The following is a 19,453-nucleotide window of genomic DNA, read 5'->3' as shown; positions in this document are numbered from 1 at the left end:
GGGTGTTGGAGCAACGCAGATGCCTCCCTAACAGTGGCAAAGATCACTTCCCTTGGCTCCCAGGTACATCATGTGTCACAGTCACTTTTTTTTTTTTAAAGATTTTATTTATTTATTTATTTTTCAGAGCGAGAAGGAGCACAAGCAGGGGGAGTGGGAGAGGGAGAAGCAGGCTCCCCGCTGAGCGGGGAGCCCGATGCGGGACTCGATCCCAGGGCCCTGGGATCATGACCTGAGCCGAAGGCAGACCCTTCACCGACTGAGCCACGCAGGCGCCGGTGAAGTTCATCTAGTTTCTTGAAGACTGACTTACCAAGGCTATAGAGAATAAGAGTCTCGTTTGTAGGGCGTGCCCTAGGAGCGCGTCCTGTAATCTACATTTATTCACCTTATCTAGATACTGGCAAAATGTACCACAATTCCCTTTTCCCACTCCGTGGCTTGTGGTTTCACTCACTCATTAGCGTACCTCGATGAAGAGAAGTTCCCGGTTGTGACCTACGCCAATATATCTCTCCCCACCTTTATTATTAGTGCTGTTTGAATCCTGGTGAAATTTTTGTCAACCCCAAGATCAGGAACATCTTTTCTACATCTTCCTTTTAAAGTTGTCTTATTTTACCTTGCACATTGAGATCACATTTCACCTGGATTTGATTTCTGTTACAGATGGTATGAGATCCGGGTCAAAATAACTTGAGAATGGGAGAGTACTTGCCACTTCCGTTTTGTCCTTGGCCTTTGGGGCTTAGGGAAAAAAACAAAAAAACAAAAAAACAACCGAGATGGTAAGAGAACATTTTTGCCAGCCTGTCACATGGAGGCGTGCAAGAATGTTAAGAATAGCATCCCAGGCAGCAGGGGTGTTTCCTAGAAAGCCCTGAGGAGCGGAGTGCAGAGGGGCTGGAGGGCAAGCTGGAATGCAGGGCAGAGGCCCGGTAATGGCAGGTCTGGTAATCCGCCTGAGGGAGTTGCAGCTCAGTCTACACTCACGGGAAGCCACAGGCTCTTGTTGAGAGGTACAGGTGAGCTATTCCTTTTAAAAAGGTCCCTCGGACTCCTGAATGGGCATTTGGGGAGACGAGATGTGGGACAGGGAAACTAGCAAGGAGGCTGCTGCAGATGGGAGAGGTGGGCTGAGATCAGGGCGGTGGTGTGAGCACACAAGGCAAGGGTTTGAGAGGCTCTAGGAGGCAGGAGACACAGGCCCTGGTGATTGGCTGAATGTGGGGGGATGGGGGTGACAGCCAGATCTGGGTCCTGAGCACCCGGGTGGGGAGACTGGGGGAACAGCTCATGAAAAGGGAATGAAGGCCTTCTTAGCCTTGCTTCCCTGTTTTCCTAGCCAACAGGTCATGGCCGCCCATTTAAACTCACTAGAACTTTCGATGCTGTCAACCCTATTCACTCTCCTAGACTGCCTCCCACCCACAGTGATTCATTCCTTTCATAATCTTCAGGGGCTTCTTTTGTTCTTAAGAATATGATAGGTACGGAGGATGACCGAGTTCCAGTCCTCAGAAAATCAGTTTAGTAGGAGAGGGCTAACTATTAAGCAGATAATTTTATGGCAAGGTGTTAAGTGCAGCAACAAACAGATATGTACAGGTTAATATGGGAGCAGAGCAGAAGAATCAGTGGTACATGTTTAAGGGAAGCTTCAAGATGCGTAGAAGCAAGCCTGGCAAAATGGGACAATGCTGAGTTACTCATCCCAGTTGCGCTTGAGGCCAACTCTCTCAAATGGGGTTCCATTTGGTGAGACAGCTTTCATAAGCTAGTTTTAGTTGGATCTCTGTCACGTGAACTGAAAGCCTCTGGACTGAAACAATATCCAGGCCCTTCCCCAAATGAGCTGGGCACACAGGTATGGCAGGTAGGTCTGAGTGGGAGGGCTGGGGCTCGGGGCCTGTGTATAAGGCCGGATGGTGCCAGAGAAGGGGGGTGGCAGGCCTGAGTGGGGGTTCGGAGCTTACACAGGAGTCAGGCAGCAGGCTAGCAGGATCGGTTTGAGTCCATACAGGGGAATGAATAAAACGAGACCTAGATTTGCCTCATTAGAGAAGGGAGGTGCTAATGTGGAAAGGGGGAAGACTAGAACGAACTCTGCTGTGGCACTGGAACTGGAGGTCTTGCTTTGACGTTGTGGATGCTCTGTCAGTTTCCGAGGACTGCTGTAAGAAATGATCACAAACTGGGTGTCTAACAACAAAAATTATTCTCTTACATGTCCGAAGGCCAGAAGTCTGAAATCGAGATGTCAACAGAGCCGTGCTTCCTCTGAATACTCTAAAAATCTTTCTTGACTTCCTGGCTTCTGGTGGCTCCTGGCAATTTTAGGCATTCCTTGGCTTATAGCTGAATAACCCCAATCTCTGCCTCTGTCCTCACGTGGCTTTTTCCTCTGCGTGTTCTCCTCTTCTTGTACGGACACCGGTCATTGGATTGGGGGGCCCACCCTAGCCCGGTATGCTCTCATCTCAATCCCTAACTACTTACAACTTCAAAGACTCTATTTCCAAATAAAGTTACATTCTCCGGTTCTGAGTGGATATGCATGGGGGGGCGGGGCACTATTCAATCGTATATATGTATATATACGATGTTTGTATGTATGTGTACACACACACACACACACACACACACACTCGTCTAGACATACACATATCCTAGCACTGCCCGCTGAGAAAGCCACTACACCCCAATACCAGCAAGCGCACCTAGCTTGTAGATCTTGGTTTCAAAAACACCGCAATTTTCACCAAAAGGAACCAGGAGTCTTTGGACAAATGGCTGATTCCCCAGCTGGGGCAGGGAAACAAGATGAGCCTGGAACACCTTGTTGTTCCAGAAAGTAAAGAAGCACTCTAAGAATGATGGCACAGAAGCCAGTTTGAAGGGGCTCCCGTGCGCCAAATGTGGGATAATGACAGTAACATATCATAAACCTCTGAACAAGTAGGGACATGAGTCCACAGTGACAGATATAAATGAATGGATCAGTCAATGGGGGAGAAGAGGGAGGTCTTCCTTATAGTAGATACCCAACTAATACATGTAGAAGGATTGATGATATCAAGAAATCACCATTTGTGAAGCCGGGCCGGTACCACCATGTTCTCTCGGGCGGGCGTCGCAGGGCTCTCGGGCTGCGCCGTGCAGCCGCAATGGATCCAGGTTCGAAATATGGCAACTTTAAAAGATATTACCAGGCGACTAAAGTCAATCAAAAACATCCAGGAAATCACCAAGTCTATGAAAATGGTAGCGGCAGCAAAATATGCCCGAGCTGAGAGGGAGCTGAAACCAGCTCGAGTATATGGGACAGGATCTTTGGCTCTGTATGAAAAAGCTGATATTAAGGTGCCTGAAGACAAGAAGAAACACCTTCTTATTGGTGTGTCCTCAGATCGAGGGCTCTGTGGTGCTATTCATTCCTCGGTTGCTAAACAGATGAAAAGTGAGGTGGCCACGCTCACGGCAGCTGGGAAAGAAGTCATGCTTGTTGGAATTGGTGATAAAATCAGGGGTATACTTCATAGGACTCACTCTGACCAGTTTCTGGTGTCCTTCAAAGAAGTGGGAAGAAAACCTCCTACTTTTGGGGATGCGTCCGTCATTGCCCTTGAACTACTAAATTCCGGATATGAATTTGATGAAGGGTCTATCATCTTTAATCGGTTCAGGTCTGTCATCTCCTACAAGACAGAAGAAAAGCCCATCTTTTCCCTTGAAACCGTTGCAAGTGCTGAGAGCATGAGTATCTATGATGATATTGATGCTGACGTGCTGCAGAATTACCAAGAATACAATTTGGCCAACATCATCTACTATTCTCTAAAGGAATCCACCACGAGTGAGCAAAGTGCCAGGATGACGGCCATGGACAACGCTAGCAAGAACGCTTCCGAGATGATTGACAAACTGACCTTGACGTTCAACCGCACCCGCCAGGCTGTCATCACGAAGGAGTTGATTGAAATCATTTCCGGTGCAGCAGCTCTGGATTAATGAAAACCAAGTTTCATCCTCAGACAAGAGATAAAGAAGGAAAATTCAGCCAGCTGATTTTATTTTTAGCTTACTGCTGACCTTGTCAGAAGAAATTGTTGGTCCATTGTTTAAACTACTAAAGACAGCAAGATGTTTGTAAATTATCTTACAATAAACAACTTACTGAAAGAAAAAAAAAAGAAATCACCATTTGTCAATAGTAATTACTTCAGTCAAACTAAAAAGCTTCTACATAGCAAAGGAAACCATCAAAAGAGTAAAAAACCTACAGAATAGGAGAGAAATTTGCAAATGATTTATCTGATAAAGGGGTTAAAACGCAAAATATATAAGGAACTCCTATAACTCAATAGTAAACAAACAAACAAACAAACCAAACCAAACCACAACCACCTAATAACCCAATTAAAAAAAACGGTCTAAGGACTTAAATAAATATTTCTCTAAAGCAGACATACAAATGACCAATAGGTACATGAAAGGATGCTCAGTGTCACTAATCACTATGGAAATGCAAATCAAAACCACAATGAGATAACATCTCACACCTGTTTGGATGGTTATTATCAAAAAAACAAAAGGCAGCAAGTGTTGGCAAGGATGGAGAGAAATTGGAACTCTCATATACTGTTATTAGGCACGCCAAATGGTGCAGCCTCTATGGAAAACAGTACGGAAGTTCCTCAAAAATTAAAGAGCAAATTACCCTATGATACAGGAATCCCACCTCTTGGTAGTCATCCAAGAGAACTGAAATCAGGGGGCGCCTGGGTGCACAGTCGGTTAAGCATCTGCCGTCGGCTCAGGTCATGGTCCCAGGGTCCTGGGATCGAGCCCTGTGTCAGGCTCCCTGCTCAGCGGAGAGCCTGCTTCTCCCTCTTCGTCTGCCTGCAGCTCCCCCTGCTTGTGCTCTCTCTCTCTCCATTAAATAAATAAAATTAAAAAAAAATAATAAAAAGAACTGAAATCAGGATTCCGAAGAAATATTAGCACCCCAATATTCATAGCAGCACTATTCTCAATAGGCAAGATGTGTGCCCCAGATGGTGACCCAGAGCAACATCCTCTGACTACTCTGGACAATGTGTGTGGTGGGGAGGTGGCAGGGGGGAGAAGCCCTGGGGCCCACTGGATCAGCTGGGTTTACTCAACTTTTTCAGGCTTCCTCTGTTGTGCTCTTTCCAAAGCCATCTGGAGCATCAGCGAATCATGGAGAAAGGACGCTCTGAAGTCCATCCCAGCATACCCATCCCGAGCATCAAGAGGAAGGCAGATGCATACTTAAAACCCACCCTGGCCTGGAAAACGTGCTGAGCTTTTTACTTGGTAGGCAACTAGGAAGCCACAGAAATGATCTGGATCTGTCAAACTGGCTGTGGATGCTGACACGAGCCACACCAGGGTGGAGATGGCCCTTGCCAAAAAGTCACATAACGTACCTGCTTAGGCCTGTGCGCAATTTTGGAAAGTGCAAACAAACAGGTTTAGAATAACAATAGCCTTGCGTCCACTGTTAAAATAAAAGCTGCATTTTCACTCCTATGGTTTGATTCGTTTTTATGACCAAGCAGCTTTCTTGGGTTAGTTACGCGGGACAGGGGATTCCATGCATGGTAACGTGGAATGCGGCAGCTCGCACAGCCTGGGAGGTGGTGAGATCCCACGGCAGGTCACATCTCATCCACCTTTAACCTGAAACAAAAGCCAGGGACCGGTGATGTAGATAGAAGTGGGTCCCTCCGGGAACGGAGAGTCCTGTCCCTAGGCATTTGAGCAGACACCGGCTGTGTCCCCCTGGAAAACCTAGTTGCTACCCTGGTGAAAGACATTGTTTAAGAACAGGGTTCGAGCCCTAGGGAAATTGAGGATACCCATATTTTTCATTCTGAGGCTCATGAGAATATCATTTAGAGCACACAGCATTTTAATATGGGAAGGTTACTTTGTAACAGCACTCCAACCCATCTTAAGGGTGAACTTGCTTTTTTTTTTTAAGATTTTATTTATTTGACAGAGAGACACAGCGAAAGAGGGAACACAAGCAGGGGGAGTGGGAGAGGGAGAAGCAGGCTCCCTGGGAGCTTGATGTGGGCCTCGATCTCAGGACCCTGGGATCATGACCTGAGCGGAAGGCAGACGCTTAACGACTGAGCCACCCAGGCGCCCAAGGGTGAACTTGCTTTAAGCTTAGGTGTTCCTTGCTTACTGACCTAAGTCTCTTGGACTGTAGTGGAACTAACCTACTTTCCTTGAGATTTGCAGCCCACTGGCCTTGAGGAGTGAAGGACTAGATTTTCCCAGAAGGTAAGGCCTGACTGCTTTGGAAAACAGCCCCCGCTGATGTCAGCAAGTCTGTCCAAGGACAGGTCAATATAGGACTAACCACCAGGGCACCTGCTTCTCCTGTGCACAGCCCCCCCACCTTTCCCAAGCCTTCCCGTTTAAAACCCCCAGGCTCCCGCTGCATGGGGAAGATGGTCTTTGAGACCTCTGCCCACCATCCTCCCAGGCTGCTGACCTCCTGAATAAAGCAACCTTTCCTTTCCCACTATTACTTCTTTCTTGAGTATTCCTTTTTCACTGGCGAGGAGCTGAACCTGAGTTGGGAACCGGTTCTCTGTCTGGTACCAATACCCTCCAAGCCTCCTGAAGGTAATGGCTCTTCTCACTGCCCCCCGAGGTGTGCATGGCCGGGCCCCTCGGCGGGGTGGGGTAAAGCCGGGCGGGCGGCGGCTGCGGACACTATGCCGGACTGAAGGCCCCAGCCCGTCTCAGCAGGACTGGGGTGCCGGCTCCCGGGACAGAGCCCCCCCCCTCCCCGGGAGGCTGAGGGGGGCGACAGGCCCTCGGGGAAGTGGGCACGCGAGTGAGGACGTGGGGCGTGGAGAAGCGGGCCGAGGACGAGGGGAGGCGCTGTGGGGGGGTGGGGGGGCACGACCAGGGGACCCGAGCGAGGGCGGAGCCGGGGGAGCAGCGCCGCGGCGGACACGCGTGTGCCGGGCGGTGGGGCCGCGGCCTGTCCCTGCGCCCCCTGCCGGGCGGGGACGGTCCTCCGCCATCCCCCCCCCCCCCCCCCCCCCCCCGCCCCGCGCCTGCCCGCACCTGGGGCCGCCGGCTCCTCCCCGCCCCTCCGGCCGCCGGTGAAGCGGGACCGCTGCAGCCCTCCACGTCCGGTCACCTCCTCCCCGGGCCTGTCCCCTCGCCGCGCGCGGTCTGACTCGGCCTCCGGGGTCCCCGGCGGGGCGGCTTCGCGCACCGGGTTGCCGCGCCGCTCACAGCCAACGGAGGCGCGACGGGCCGCGACGCTCGGGACGAGTCCCACTGCCATCCCCTCGAGCGACGGGAAGCGCGGCGCAGAGGGCTGTGGCAATGTACCTTGTGGTGCCGGGCAGCGCGGGCGCCCACGTGAGCGCAGGGTCCCCGACCCGGCGCAGCAGGGGGCTCTCGGGACGCCCCAGAGCGGCCGGCACCGCCTACCGCGCATCTCCCTGGGGCGCCTGGTGTCCATTGATGCAAAAATGGTAAAATTGTTGATGAAGCACAGTTTATCTATTTGTTTTCTTTAGTCAGTTGTGCTTTGGGAATTGTAGGTAAGAAACCAGGGCCAAATCCAAGGTCGTGAAAATTCACCTCTATGTTTTTTTCTAGGAGATTTATAGTTTTAGGACCTACATTTAGGTCTTTTGATCCATTCTAAGTTTTGTATGGTAAGAGTCCTTTTTTATCCCTTGCATGTGCTTACCCAGCTGTCCCAGGATTATTTGTGAAGAAGATTTTCCTTTCTTCACTGAATTGTCTTGGTGTCTTTGGCAAAAATCAGTTGCTTATTCTAATAGCCCACATATATAATGAACTCTTACAACTGAATAACAAAAATCAAAACCCCAATTTAGAAATTGGCAAAGGACTTGTATAGAGATTTCTCCAAGAAGATATACAAATGGCCAACAAGCACATGAAAAGATGCTCAACGTCATTAGTTACTGGGGAAATGCAAATCCAGTCCACAATAAGGTATCACTTCACACTCACTAGGCTAGCCAAAAAACAAGACAAAACAGAAATTAACATGTGCTGGAGAGAATATGGAGAAACGGGAACCCTCATACGTTATAGGACTGTAAAATAGTGCAGACACTTTGCAAAACCGTCCAGCACTTCCTCAGATAAGAAACACAGAATTACCAATGGCCTAGCATATACCCAAGAGAAATGAAATCATGTCTACACCGACACTCGCAGGCAAATGGAAATTTTACCTTTATTCAGAATAGCCCAACAGAAGAAACAGCCCATATGTCCAACAAAAGATTATTGGATAAACAAATTGTATATCCACACAATGGAATATTATTTGGCCATGCAAGGGAATGATGTAGTGATCCATGCTACAACATGGATGAACCTCGAAAACATTGTGCTAAGTGAAATAAGCCAGAAAAAAGGCCACATTTTATAGGATTCTGTTCATAGAATAGCGAAATCTATAAAATATCCTTGTCTTGTTTCTGATCATGGGGGTAAAGCATTTATCCTTTCACCATTAAGCTGTGGGGTTTTCACAGATACTCTTTACAAGGGTGAGGAATAAATTGAGGATATTAATGTTCACTGGAAGATTTATCAGGTTTCTTTTTGGTGTAGTCCGAATATTTTTCATCAGCAACAAGTGTGTGACACTGTTGAACTTAACTAAGCCGTACTCTGCACACCTACTGTTTATCACCGTCCGGCAGCTGGTAACCTTACGCCTTTTCTCTTGCGGAAGAAATGCATGTAATCCATTCCTAGTAAGAAGTAATATTATCAGAAAGAAATGAGACTTCCTTCGGCAGTGAATTTTTATTAAAAGTGCTGGCAAGCTAGTTTGAAGGCTAAAATATGTTTCAAAATACATGCACCCCCCCCCCCCCCCGCATTCAGCTGCTCTTGCTATTCTTGAGCTCCTGACTTTCAGAGTTAGGAATTCTTCTATTGCTAAGAAATTTGCTAGTAGGTTTCCCTGTAATATATGTTAAGACTTAGTTATTTCAAAGGCTTGTGAAATGTTTGGAGAAGTTGTAACTCTTAAACCAGCAGGGGTGATTTTGGGCATTCTAAAATTGTGTGTTGATACAGTTTTCGACAGTAATCTTGATTTTTTTAGAAAGATTTTATTTATTTTAATCATTTATTTGAGAGAGAGAGGTCAGGCGGGTGCACGCTTAGGGGGGAGGGCAGAGGAAGAGGGACAAGCGGACTCCCCACTGAGCAGGGAGCCCAACCCTGGGTGGGGCTTGATCCCGGGAATCCTGGATCATACCTGAGCCCAAAGCAGCGGGTTAACCAATTGAGCCACCCAGGCGCCCCTAACCTCAAATTTCTGATTATGATGTTTGGATCCATGCATTCCTTAATTGCTGCAGTAAAAATTTTTAGATAAAGCGACTTCTTGAAAAAAATCAAATAATTCAGTGATTTTTGTTGTTATAAAACTTCTTTCACCTCACGCCTTAGGTCTGGTCCTAGGGCTTTGTTTCCATTGTTATATAAATGTGGTCCTGATTGATTCTCTACCCGGGAGCCTCCTGCTAGCCTCTCTGGGTACCTGAGCCAGGAGGAGGCGTGGCTCTGGCACAGGGTCAGTCCCTGTGTCACAGACACTCTGTTGTCTCCACTGGGTCTTAGGGGCCAGGGATCTTTACTGTCCCCGGCATGGACCTCACTTTTAGATAAAACCAGTTGAACTCTGTTCCGGATTCTTTTGCAGGAATATTAGAGCATGCAAGTAAAAAAAAAAAGTATATAATATGTGATGTAAAAGTAGGAATATAAAAAACTTAGCTGTCCCTTCTCGTGACCTCACGGGACCCTGGAGGGAGGGGCTTGGACCTGCTGCTTGAAATACCACCTGGAGAGAATGGGAGGTCATCAATCCTGACTTCCCTGGGCAGGTGATTCCCTGAAGGTCCTGCCAGTGTTACCTCATACTGACTCTAGGGGCAGGGACTTAGAAGGAAGGAGATGGGCCAGCTTTATCTGCCCCGCCGTGGGCACACACGCACGTATGCACCAGGCTCTGCGCTGAGTGTTTTATATTTCATTTTATTTTGTGTTTATTTTTTTTTATGCCGGGTGTTTTACCTGTGATGTTCCGTGTAGCACCATCTCACGCAAGCAGCAGACAGCAGCTCCGCCTGGGCCGATTGCCAGTAGGGGCGCAAGACTGGGGGCTGGGCAAGGGCTCCCCTTGGGGTGCCTTTCTAGTGCCCCTCGAGTGTCTGGGGCTGCTCACTCTTCTAGGCTCCATGTGCAATGCCTCAAGGAAGAGGAACAGCGCTTTGATGACCCGGGCAGATCCTCCTGGGGGAGGTTACAATGTGTGGGTGGGTGACACCCTGAAACCCGGGTTTAATAGGATAAAAAAGAGCCTAATTCTTATGCGTCGATATAAAATAGAACTGCATGTGCCTAGGAAACTCCAGAGGGAGAGGGGAAAAAAAAAAAAGATGGGTAGCCAGAAAGGGATCTGGGGTCCAGAGGAAGATGAAGTGAAGAATGCACACCCCAAGCGGCGGGTGCCGAGCCACGAGCAGCAGCAAACCCTGCCTCCGCCGGCCACAGACAGACTTCAGACGAGCCCCGGGCCGGGAAGTGGGGGTCCGGACTCCTGTCTGTCTCTGGCGCTCCCCGAAGGGCCTGGGCTCGACTTGGGGCAGCACAGCGGCTGAAGAGTGACGTGGAGACAGTGGAGACCATCCCGGGCAAAGGAAACAGGGGCTGTGACCCCTTTGCAGAATTAGTGGCGATGTTTTCACAGCTGTGACTCACTTCCTGTACTTGATGCATGCAAGCAAATGGAAGGGTTATTCCTTCCTCCTTGGGCTTCGATGCACTTCTGATTCTAAGGTACATGGGTCTTGTTTTATGGGGTTCCCTCCCCCGCCTTCTTTTGCATCCCTGGGTGAGCATGAACCATGATTTTTGTTAAGACTTTCCCCAGCTGTTTCTCATGAGGATTCTGCTACATACAGAAAAGCTGGAAACATTGGGCAATGCACATTGTATACCCGCCACCCAAACTCCAGCGATTAGCTTTTTGTCATATTTTAGGGCATTGTTTTACACTTCTGCGTAATAGTTCATCACGCTGCCGCATCGTACCCTATTTAGACAATCTCCTAATTTGGATATAGTCCTCGGTTCCCAATTTCCAAAATGATAAGTAATGCTTGATGAAAATCCCTGAGCACACAGACCCTCCTTCCCAAATGACAGGACAGCTGATAAGCTGGAACACTGAGCCAGTTCTCCTGAAATTTTTGTCATAAGAGAAGGGTCTAAAGATATTAATGGAGAATATATAAGAGAATTTTTAAAAAAAGTACCTTGAAATTTTGAGGAGTCAAAAACTTAGAGGGAGGGGCGCCTGGGTGGCTCAGTCGTTAAGTGTCTGCCTTTGGCTCCGGTTGTGATCCCAGGGTCCTGGGATCGAGCCCCGCATCGGGCTCCCTGCTCCGCGGGAAGCCTGCTTCTCCCTCTCCCACTCCCCCTGCTTGTGTTCCCTCTCTCGCTGTGTCTCTCTCTGTCAAATAAATAAATAAAATCTAAAAACACACAAACGAACAACTTAGGGGGCGCCTGGGTGGCTCATTCGGTTAAGTGTCTGCCTTCGGCTCAGGTCGTGACCTCTGGGTCCTGGGATGGAGCCCCGCGTCGTGGGGCTCCCTGCTCAGCGGGGAGCCCGCTTCTGCACTCCCCCTGCTTGTGCTCTCTTGTTCTCTCTCTGTCAAAGAAATAAATAAAATCAGAGGGAGGCAAAGGGAGAAGCAGGCTCCCTGCTGAGCAAACAGGCTGACACAGGACTCAGTCCCAGAACCCTGGGATCATGACCTGAGCTCAAGGCAGACGCTTAACCGACTGAGCCACCCAGGTGCCCAATAAATAAAATCTTAAAAAAACAAAACAAAAACGACTTAGAGCAGGCACAGTATCGGAGATGGATTCTGTGTGTGTGTGTGTGTGGAGTGCTGTCACTGGATTCCACTCCTTCCACCTGCCATAGGGCGTCCACTATGGTGCAGCCTCCCTTACTTAAGCTCTTCCAGCTGAGGCTTGACTCCAGGGCTACTGTGCCATGTGGCCCATGTTGAGCTGCTCCCACACAAGGCAACATGAGATCAAGGGAGGCCTCTTAGCAGAGCCATGGAATAGAGTGCTAACCTTAAAGATAAAAACTGCCGGTTATTTTACCAGCAAAAGTTGGGTTTATTTGGGAATAGCAGAAAACTGCAATCCAGGGCAAACAAGCTGTGGTAAAGCCATAGGCGGGTCTGGGGAACAAAGGAGAGGTAGGCTTTTTTTTTAAGATTTTTTTTTTTTATTTGTCAGAGAGACAGAGAGCAGGACAGGCAGAGGGAAAAGCGGGCCCCCTGCTGAGCAAGGAGCCCGATGCAGGACTGGATCCCAGGAGCCTAGGATCATGACCTGGGCCGAAGGCAGACGCTTAACCGAATGAGACGTGCAGGCGTCCCGAGAGGTAGGCTTTTTTAAGGAGAAAAGGGGAAAATTGGGAAGGCTGTTATAAACTCTAAGTCCACTGGAGTAAACTGGGGGTTCCGAGGATGATGCCTGAGCTGTTGTGGGGTGGGGGAATAAGGAGAGTATCTCTTCCTCTGGCTGCAATAGTAGAGTGGTATCCACGTGCAAGTTCAAGTCCATGTATGGTCAAGTCCGGCTGTTCTTGTTAGGTTTGCAATTGACCGAGAGTCGTAGGGGCTGAGAGGTCCCCCTGCCAAAGCCTCCTGACTCCGTTTTAGTGAGGTTTCCCATTACCCATTTTCACAAAAGGGGCAAATATGGACTTGCTGAGACCAGGGTTCATGGCGGAGAAGGGGAGCGGGGCCACATCTGAGATGTTGGCGGGAGGAAAATGTGGAGGGGGGCGTGAGACATGTCAATGATCTCGAGCAAAAGAACCCTCTGCAGGTGGCAGGAGAAGCCCCTAGGAGAGGAGCACGCAGCAAGGAGGAAGGGCACTGGGTGGGGGGAACACAGTAGCATCTTCCATACCACCTGGTTCCACCATCCTGTCTCCCGTGGCCCCCTGGGGGGGGGCGGAGAAGTCAGAGGACAGATAACGATGAAGGTGAGAGAAATCCCAATGACAACAGCATCCCTACTCTGTAGCATCCTGTGGATTAGTACCACATGGAATGCCTTCCGCCAAACCTGGCCCTTGCTCCTTAGGGCTACATACTCTAAAGAGGAGGCAACTGGGGGTGAATAATATCTGAAATGATGGGGACACAGGGAAGGAATAACAGCTCTCTTCCCCGCTAGCTTGCAGTGCTCCAAGCCTCCCATCATCCGGCTGGCCCTCCAGCAGCCTCGAAAAGGACTCTATTCCCCACCATGTCCAAGGCTCCCCTCCTGACACAGAGATACCTTGTAACTGGGGCATGAGCAAAGGACATGCCAACACAGCAAGCACCCAGCCCGGGAAGCGCTCTCCTTTTCAACCTAGCCTGAGATTCCCCACTCCCAGACAGGCCCCCTGAAACCAAGGGACACCAGCAAGGGGGAATCCCACCACAACGGAGAGCCTGCCCAGCAACCCTCTCCTTCACCCCTGGGCCTCAAAATGCCCACCCTGAGACTCTCCGAGGGCGGGAGGCACCAGCACAGGGAATCGGGCCCCAACAAGGGCTTAGGGCTTGGCCCAGAATGTTCCCCACCTTCCACTGGCAGAGGGCATCCTGCCTCCCAAACCTCCAACACTGGACACATTGCTTTTTCTGAAGGCAGTGGGATCCCATCCCCCACCGAGAATCATGACGTAGGCTGGCCTGGATAGGTTTCTTCTATTTCCTCAAGCGAGATTCACAGGCACATGTGGAAGTCCCAGCAGCAGCATAAACCAAGCATACCAAAAGAGCACCACATAGTGGCACCTGGCTGGATCAGACAGCGAAGCATACAACTCTTCATCCCTGGGTCACGATTCGAGCCCCATCCTGGGCGAAGAGATTACTTAAAAAAAAAAACAAAAAAACAAAAAAAAAACACCACAGAGGCTCTGAAAATCATCTTGTCCTTACAACCACAGCCCACAAGAGTAGCCCAGGACCCGCAGGCCAAACCATACAGGAGGACTGCTTGCTAAAATACAAAGTTTAAATAGAACCCAATGGCTCCCAACATAATACCCAAAATGTCCAGGACACAATGGAAAATCATCCTTCATACAAAGAACCAGGAAATTCTCAACCTGAAAGAGAAAGGACAATCAAGTGCCTCTAACTCCAAAATTAACGAGATGTCAGAATTATCTGCTAAAGCATCGATCATAAAAATAACAATTATGGGCGCCTGGGTGGCTCAGTCGTTATGCTTCTGCCTTTGGCTCAGGTCATGCTCCCAGGGTCTTGGGATGGAGCCTCACATCGGGCTCCCTGCTGGGCAGGAAGCCTGCTTCTCCCTCTCCCACTCCCCCTGCTTGTGTTCCCTCTCTCCCGTGTCTCTGTCAAGTAAATAAAATCTTTTTTGAAAAATTGCAATTACATGTTCATACCAGATTCTTTGTGATAGGCAACGGCTAGAAACAACCCAGAGGTCCTTCACTGGGTGACTGTTTCAACAAACTGCTGTATATCTATACAGGCATAAAAAGAAACAAATATCGTTACACAGAATGCCTTGGAAAAATCTCCAGGGAATTATGCTGAGTGGGGGCGGGGAAGACATTCTCAAAAGGTTACAGATGATGGGATTCCAATTATAAAACATTCTTGAATTGACAAAACTATATAAAGGGAGAACAGACTGGGGCACCTGGGTGGCTCAGTTGGTTGAGTGCCCAACCCTTGATATCAGCTCAGGTCTTGATCTTAGGGTCGTGGGGTCAGGCCCTGCACTGGGCTCCTGGGCATGGAGCCTACTTAAAAAAAAAAAACAAAAAACGGGGGGAAATAGAAAAGTGGTTGCCAGGGGCCAGAGATCAGGGACTGGGTAAAAGAGTTGGATGGGCAGGAGGAGGCGGGGTTGGGTTTGAGCCCCTAAGAGCAACAGGAGGGATTCCTGCAGGGATGAACTGTTCTCTATGCAGACTGTATTCATGTCAATACCCTGGATTGTAGTATAGTTTGTGCAAGATGTCAGCATTGGTGAAACTACCTAAAGGGTACAGGATACCCGTCCATTTTTTCAATTGCATGTCAATCTATAATAATGTCAAAATTAAAAGTTTAATTTAAAAGAGGGACACTACTAAGAAATTCCTCCTCCTCCAGAAAAACCCAGACCACTCTTTCTGAGGTCCTTCCGGAAACTGACTTCAGAAACTCCCTCTCGTTAGCGGCTATGTTCTAGGGGCCGGTGTCAGTGAGGCCATTCCACAGCCCTTCTCCCCTCCCACCCGCCCATTCTGTTCCTCACCTGTATCCTTTACTGCTGTGGGTTCTTCTGGAGCTGAGGCCCCGTGGCTAATGCCGCCGGGGCTTCCCTGAGTGTCACCGGGCTCCAGCTTGAAGCTCAGCGACTTGCATGCTGTCTCCTGAAGCAAAGGCTGCTTTAAAAGCATTTTTGTTCTCAGCCCATTGTTTCTGACCTAAAAGCCACCCTGCCATCACTTATCATCATAAAAGGGCCCAACAAGGCAAGGGAAATTATTACAAGGATCTGAAGACAGAGTCCACAGAAGACCATGGCCAGTCACTCTGGACACAACAAGAGAAAAAGAATGTTTTAAACTATAGGGGTTTCAGTGAAAATGTGTGTATGTGACTGTACGGGGGGGGGCGCGGGAGGGGGGGTCCTCGTTCCCAGTGCACAGATGGCCTGAAGTTCTGCACTCCCTCTTTCCCTCCCCCCCTTTTCCGGTGGCTCCCTTGCCTCACTGCTAGGTCGGCTAACCTGGGGGGGGCCTGGGGAGCGTGACCTCAGAGCCTCAAGGCCAAACTGTTTCTCTGACCTCACCAGTAACTGAGACCCAGCTCCGCGGACGAGGCCGGACCGTCGAGTCAGACAGAACCACAGCGAAGCGCTGCGTTTGTTTGGAGACGGGTCTCCCTGTGTGGCCCAGGCTGCAGGCACGGGCTCTGCACGGGCACGAGCCCACTGCCGGGCCCCACGCCAATCTGGACCCGCTCCGTTTCCGACCCGGGCGGGCCCACCCCTCCTTGGGCACCCTGGCGGTCTCCCGCTTCTGGGAGCTTCGCCAGAGGGACGGCGAACTTGCGAACGTAGCCCGCACACTGACCGGCACAGCGCCCGCCGGCCCACGCCACCCTGCCGCCTCGGCCTCGCGAGTCGCGGCGACTCCGGGCGCGGCCACTACGCCAGGCCAGCCGAGTCTCAAGCACCAGCTACGACGCACCAGCAGTGTCGTCACACGTACACGCTGCTCCCCTCTTCGTCTTCAAAACCACCCCAGGAGCCTTTGAGCCACGGCGAAGGGAGGCCCCAGGGGGGACAGTAAGCTGCCCAAAGTCCCACCGTTAGTGGGCAGCGAGCAGAGCCAGGCTCGGAGCCCCTTGGCTCCAGGGCGAGCGCACCCTGACGCCGGCAGCAGCAACACCGCCTCCCGCTGGGCACAGGCGCTCTTGCCGCTCACTCTGCGCCCGCGGAAAATCTGCAGGGTCCAAGTTCCAGACCAATCTACAAAAAGTCACTTGCCCAAGTAAGGTCTACTCAGGGCGATGCAGAAAATCCGAACCGGGAGTAAGAGTCCGCGGTGTCTCCGTCTTCCGGACCAACCCAAACCAGACCAGAAACGCCCGCTCTCGCTGTCTCTCTGCCCGCTTCCCTCATCCCGCAAGCTCTCCGCGTAGACGCCGCAAGAGGCACGGCTTCTTCGCAGCTCTGCGGAAGCAGCTTCTGCAGCGGGCTGTGGATGTCCTGCGACGGGAGGGCCAGGAACCGCTCGGACACCAACAGCTCAAGGACCTGCTCCAGGGTGCGCACCTCAGGCCGAAGCCACCGGGCGGCAAAGCTCCGGGAGCCGCCTGACGGTTTCCCGGGGCCCAGCGGCAAAAGCCCCAAGAGCAGGCGGGAGGCCACCAGGCTGCGCCCGGAGGTGGGGAGGCGGGCCAGCTCCTGGCGGCAGGCGCAGTAGCTCCTGGGGGTGTCTCATCAGGAGCCTTTTCGCTCCTGGGAGCCTGGGCCGGACGCCAGGATCAGGTTCCTAGATCTCTTGACCCTGAAGGCAGCTGGGACCGCCGTCGAAGGCGCCAGGCGCCCCGGGCTTCAATAAACAGCAGGATCAGCGTGCCCTGGGTTCCCCGTCCCAGCGCAGCAGCCCAACCCCAGCCCGGGGGGGGGGAGCTGTCTCCAGCGCCGTGACCTCTGTGCGTTCGGGGCGGTGGGGCGCCTGCCCCTCGACCCGCTTCCGCCCGGGGTTGGGAGGCACAACCGCAGGCTGCTGTCTCCTCTCTGTCCGGGGCCCACGCAGGACTAGGTCCTGCTCCCACCAGGGAAGTCCCCGCACTAAAGTATGGTGTCCCAACACCAACGGCACCAGCTGGGGACCAATGTGAGGACGACGTCTCCCCGGTGACAGCATCGTCTCTGGCCTCGCGCCAACTCACCAGGGAGGGAAAATGTGACCCCAGCGGCGGGGCCACTTGGAGGACAAGAGGCGGGCCGCCGGGGGAACCCGAACACCCACGAGCCCGCTGGTGGTGGCCGCGGGTGGAGAGGAGCGCACGGGTGGCGCGAGGTCGAAGCTCGGGTCTTCAAGAAGGAAACTAGAAAGGTAGCTCAAGGCCAGTGTGACCCGCGAGAAGAAGAGTAGAGTCCTAAGCCCAGGAAAACTGATTAAAATGCGAGTTCTCAGGCCGCCCGGGTGGCTCAGTCGGTTAAGCCTCTGCCTTGGGCTGTGGTCGTGGTCCCGAGGTCCCGGGATTGAGTCCCGAGAGGGGCTCCCTGCTCGGTAGGTAGTCGGCTTCTCCCTTTCTTTCTGCCCGTCCCTTGTGTTCTCTCTCAAAGAAATAAATACAATAAAATGCTAATTATCGGGGGTGTTGCGGGGGTTCTGCTTGGCTAAGGTCATAATCCCAGCGTCCTGGCTTGGAGCCCCTTGGGGCTACCCTGGTGAGTGTCTGCTTCTCCCTCTCCTTCTGCCCCTCCCGCCCCAACCCCACCCCCGCTTGTGCTTGTGCTTTCCCGCTCTTATAAATAAAATCTTAAAAAAAAACAAAAACAAAATGCGCATTCTCCACGTCATGCGAGATGCGGTGCGTCAGGGTATCGGGACGGGGCCCAGAAATCTGAAGTTTTACCAGGGCCTCCCAAGAAATTCTTCCTGCACTGAGTGGCTGGAGAATCAGTAATCCAGGAATAAAAGAGTTAAAGGAGGCCCCACCACTCGGGTTACTCTGGGGCGGACGGAATAGAAGCCCTTGCTGGGATCAGGAACCCGGGACGTTCCACCCAACCCCCTGGGCTCTGGAAGCGCTTAAGACCGGAAACGGGAACGCTTCCAAGGCGGCAGGAGGCCCCTAGGAGGCCAAGGAAGTGGCCGTCCCTCCCACGTCAGCATGCTCTCGGGCCCAGACGGCGGGGCGCGTGCTTCCGGGCCTGCCGGGAAATGTAGTCCTCAGGGCTGCCGCGCGCCTGCGTCCTGCGCGCCTGCCCCGGGGAGCTTGGGAAAGCCGTGGGCGCCGAGGCGGTGAGTCCCTGAGCGGCCAGAGGGCGTGGCCGTCCCTGGGGCGCGGGCGCGGGCGCGGGCGGCGGGGCTCCATCCAGCTAGGGCTACACCAACCGGCTGCCGCCAGCCCTGACCCGGCGGCGAGCGCGTGGACGAGCGACGGGCGGCGGGCGGCGGGCCCCTGTCCGGCCGGGTCCCCGCTGCCGCTCCCTGCGACCCGGCCGGGCCTTCCCGGGCTTGTCCGGGGCCTGGAGCGCCCGTCGGGGCGCCGGGACATCCCGTGGGGAGCGCGCAGGGGCCGTGCCCCCGCCCCGGGCGGCCGATTTGTAACCGGCTTTTAGAAGTTCCCGCGACGTGTCCCTCCTCGCCTTTCCCCGAGTGCCCGCTTTGCGCACACCCTCTTTATCCGTGGGCCGGGGGAGCGCGGGCTCGCTCGGGCCGGTTTGGGGAGAAGCCGTGAGTCCTGGGATGCAGTGATGTTTCCCTGCGGAAGGGCGGTTGGAGGGCCGGCGGGACAATCAGGGCCCTGCTGGACGTGGTGGAGGGTTCGGGCCCATCTGGGGAGGGCGGCCAACTGCGAGGCTGAGCAGGGTCAGGGCGGTTCCACAGCTCAAGCCGGCCGGTCCCTGGATGCCATCCAGGGAGGAGGGTTGGATGCCTGGAGTGGGGTGGGGGGGACGTGGAACTTTCTAGGAATGAGTGCTGGGGAGCAGTAACCTTGCTTGAGCGCTTCCTCTGTGCCAGGCCAGGCAGCTGCCGTTCGCTTCCACACAGTTGGATGCACCACAGGAAATTTTATGAAATCGATGCTAC

General features: G+C 52.3%; 2 protein-coding genes across 8 annotated transcripts in view; both read left to right on the top strand.

Moving 5' to 3' along the window:
• ZNF75D (zinc finger protein 75D) overlaps window positions 1-19,453 on the top strand; it is a 70,688-nt gene that overhangs the window by 49,624 nt on the left and 1,611 nt on the right. For 2 of the 6 annotated variants that reach the window (XM_035725363.1, XM_035725360.1), the window contains one exon: window positions 5,202-5,548. The exons of 1 other annotated variant lie outside the window; for it this stretch is intronic. In XM_035725363.1, coding sequence (XP_035581256.1) covers window positions 5,202-5,299 — 98 coding nt within the window. In that variant the 3' untranslated portion in view covers window positions 5,300-5,548. Of the gene's footprint in view, window positions 1-2,237; window positions 2,938-5,174; window positions 5,549-19,453 lie in introns of those variants that run through there. 3 more of the 6 variants (XR_004819784.1, XM_035725362.1, XM_035725361.1) reach the window with 3 other exon arrangements.
• On the top strand, window positions 3,099-4,193 carry LOC113931520 (ATP synthase subunit gamma, mitochondrial-like). 2 transcript variants are annotated; one of them, XM_027609584.2, is made up of 2 exons: window positions 3,099-4,004; window positions 4,042-4,193. In XM_027609584.2, the coding sequence occupies exons 1-2, from the start codon at window positions 3,115-3,117 to the stop codon at window positions 4,043-4,045; spliced, it is 894 nt and encodes a 297-aa protein (XP_027465385.1). In that variant the 5' UTR covers window positions 3,099-3,114; the 3' UTR covers window positions 4,046-4,193. The 2 variants fall into 2 exon arrangements, with proteins under 2 accessions (XP_027465385.1, XP_027465384.1); XM_027609583.2 differs by having other exon boundaries at window positions 3,099-4,193.

Source organism: Zalophus californianus, chromosome X (assembly GCF_009762305.2).
Source record: "Zalophus californianus isolate mZalCal1 chromosome X, mZalCal1.pri.v2, whole genome shotgun sequence".
Lineage (NCBI taxonomy): Eukaryota > Metazoa > Chordata > Mammalia > Carnivora > Otariidae > Zalophus > Zalophus californianus.
This window is presented reverse-complemented; position numbering and strand designations above follow the sequence as displayed.

Excerpts from the sequence above, each read along its gene's own strand:
- LOC113931520 (XM_027609583.2), top strand. The coding sequence starts at position 3,115 with ATGTTCTCTCGGGCGGGCGTCGCAGGGCTCTCGGGCTGCGCCGTGCAG.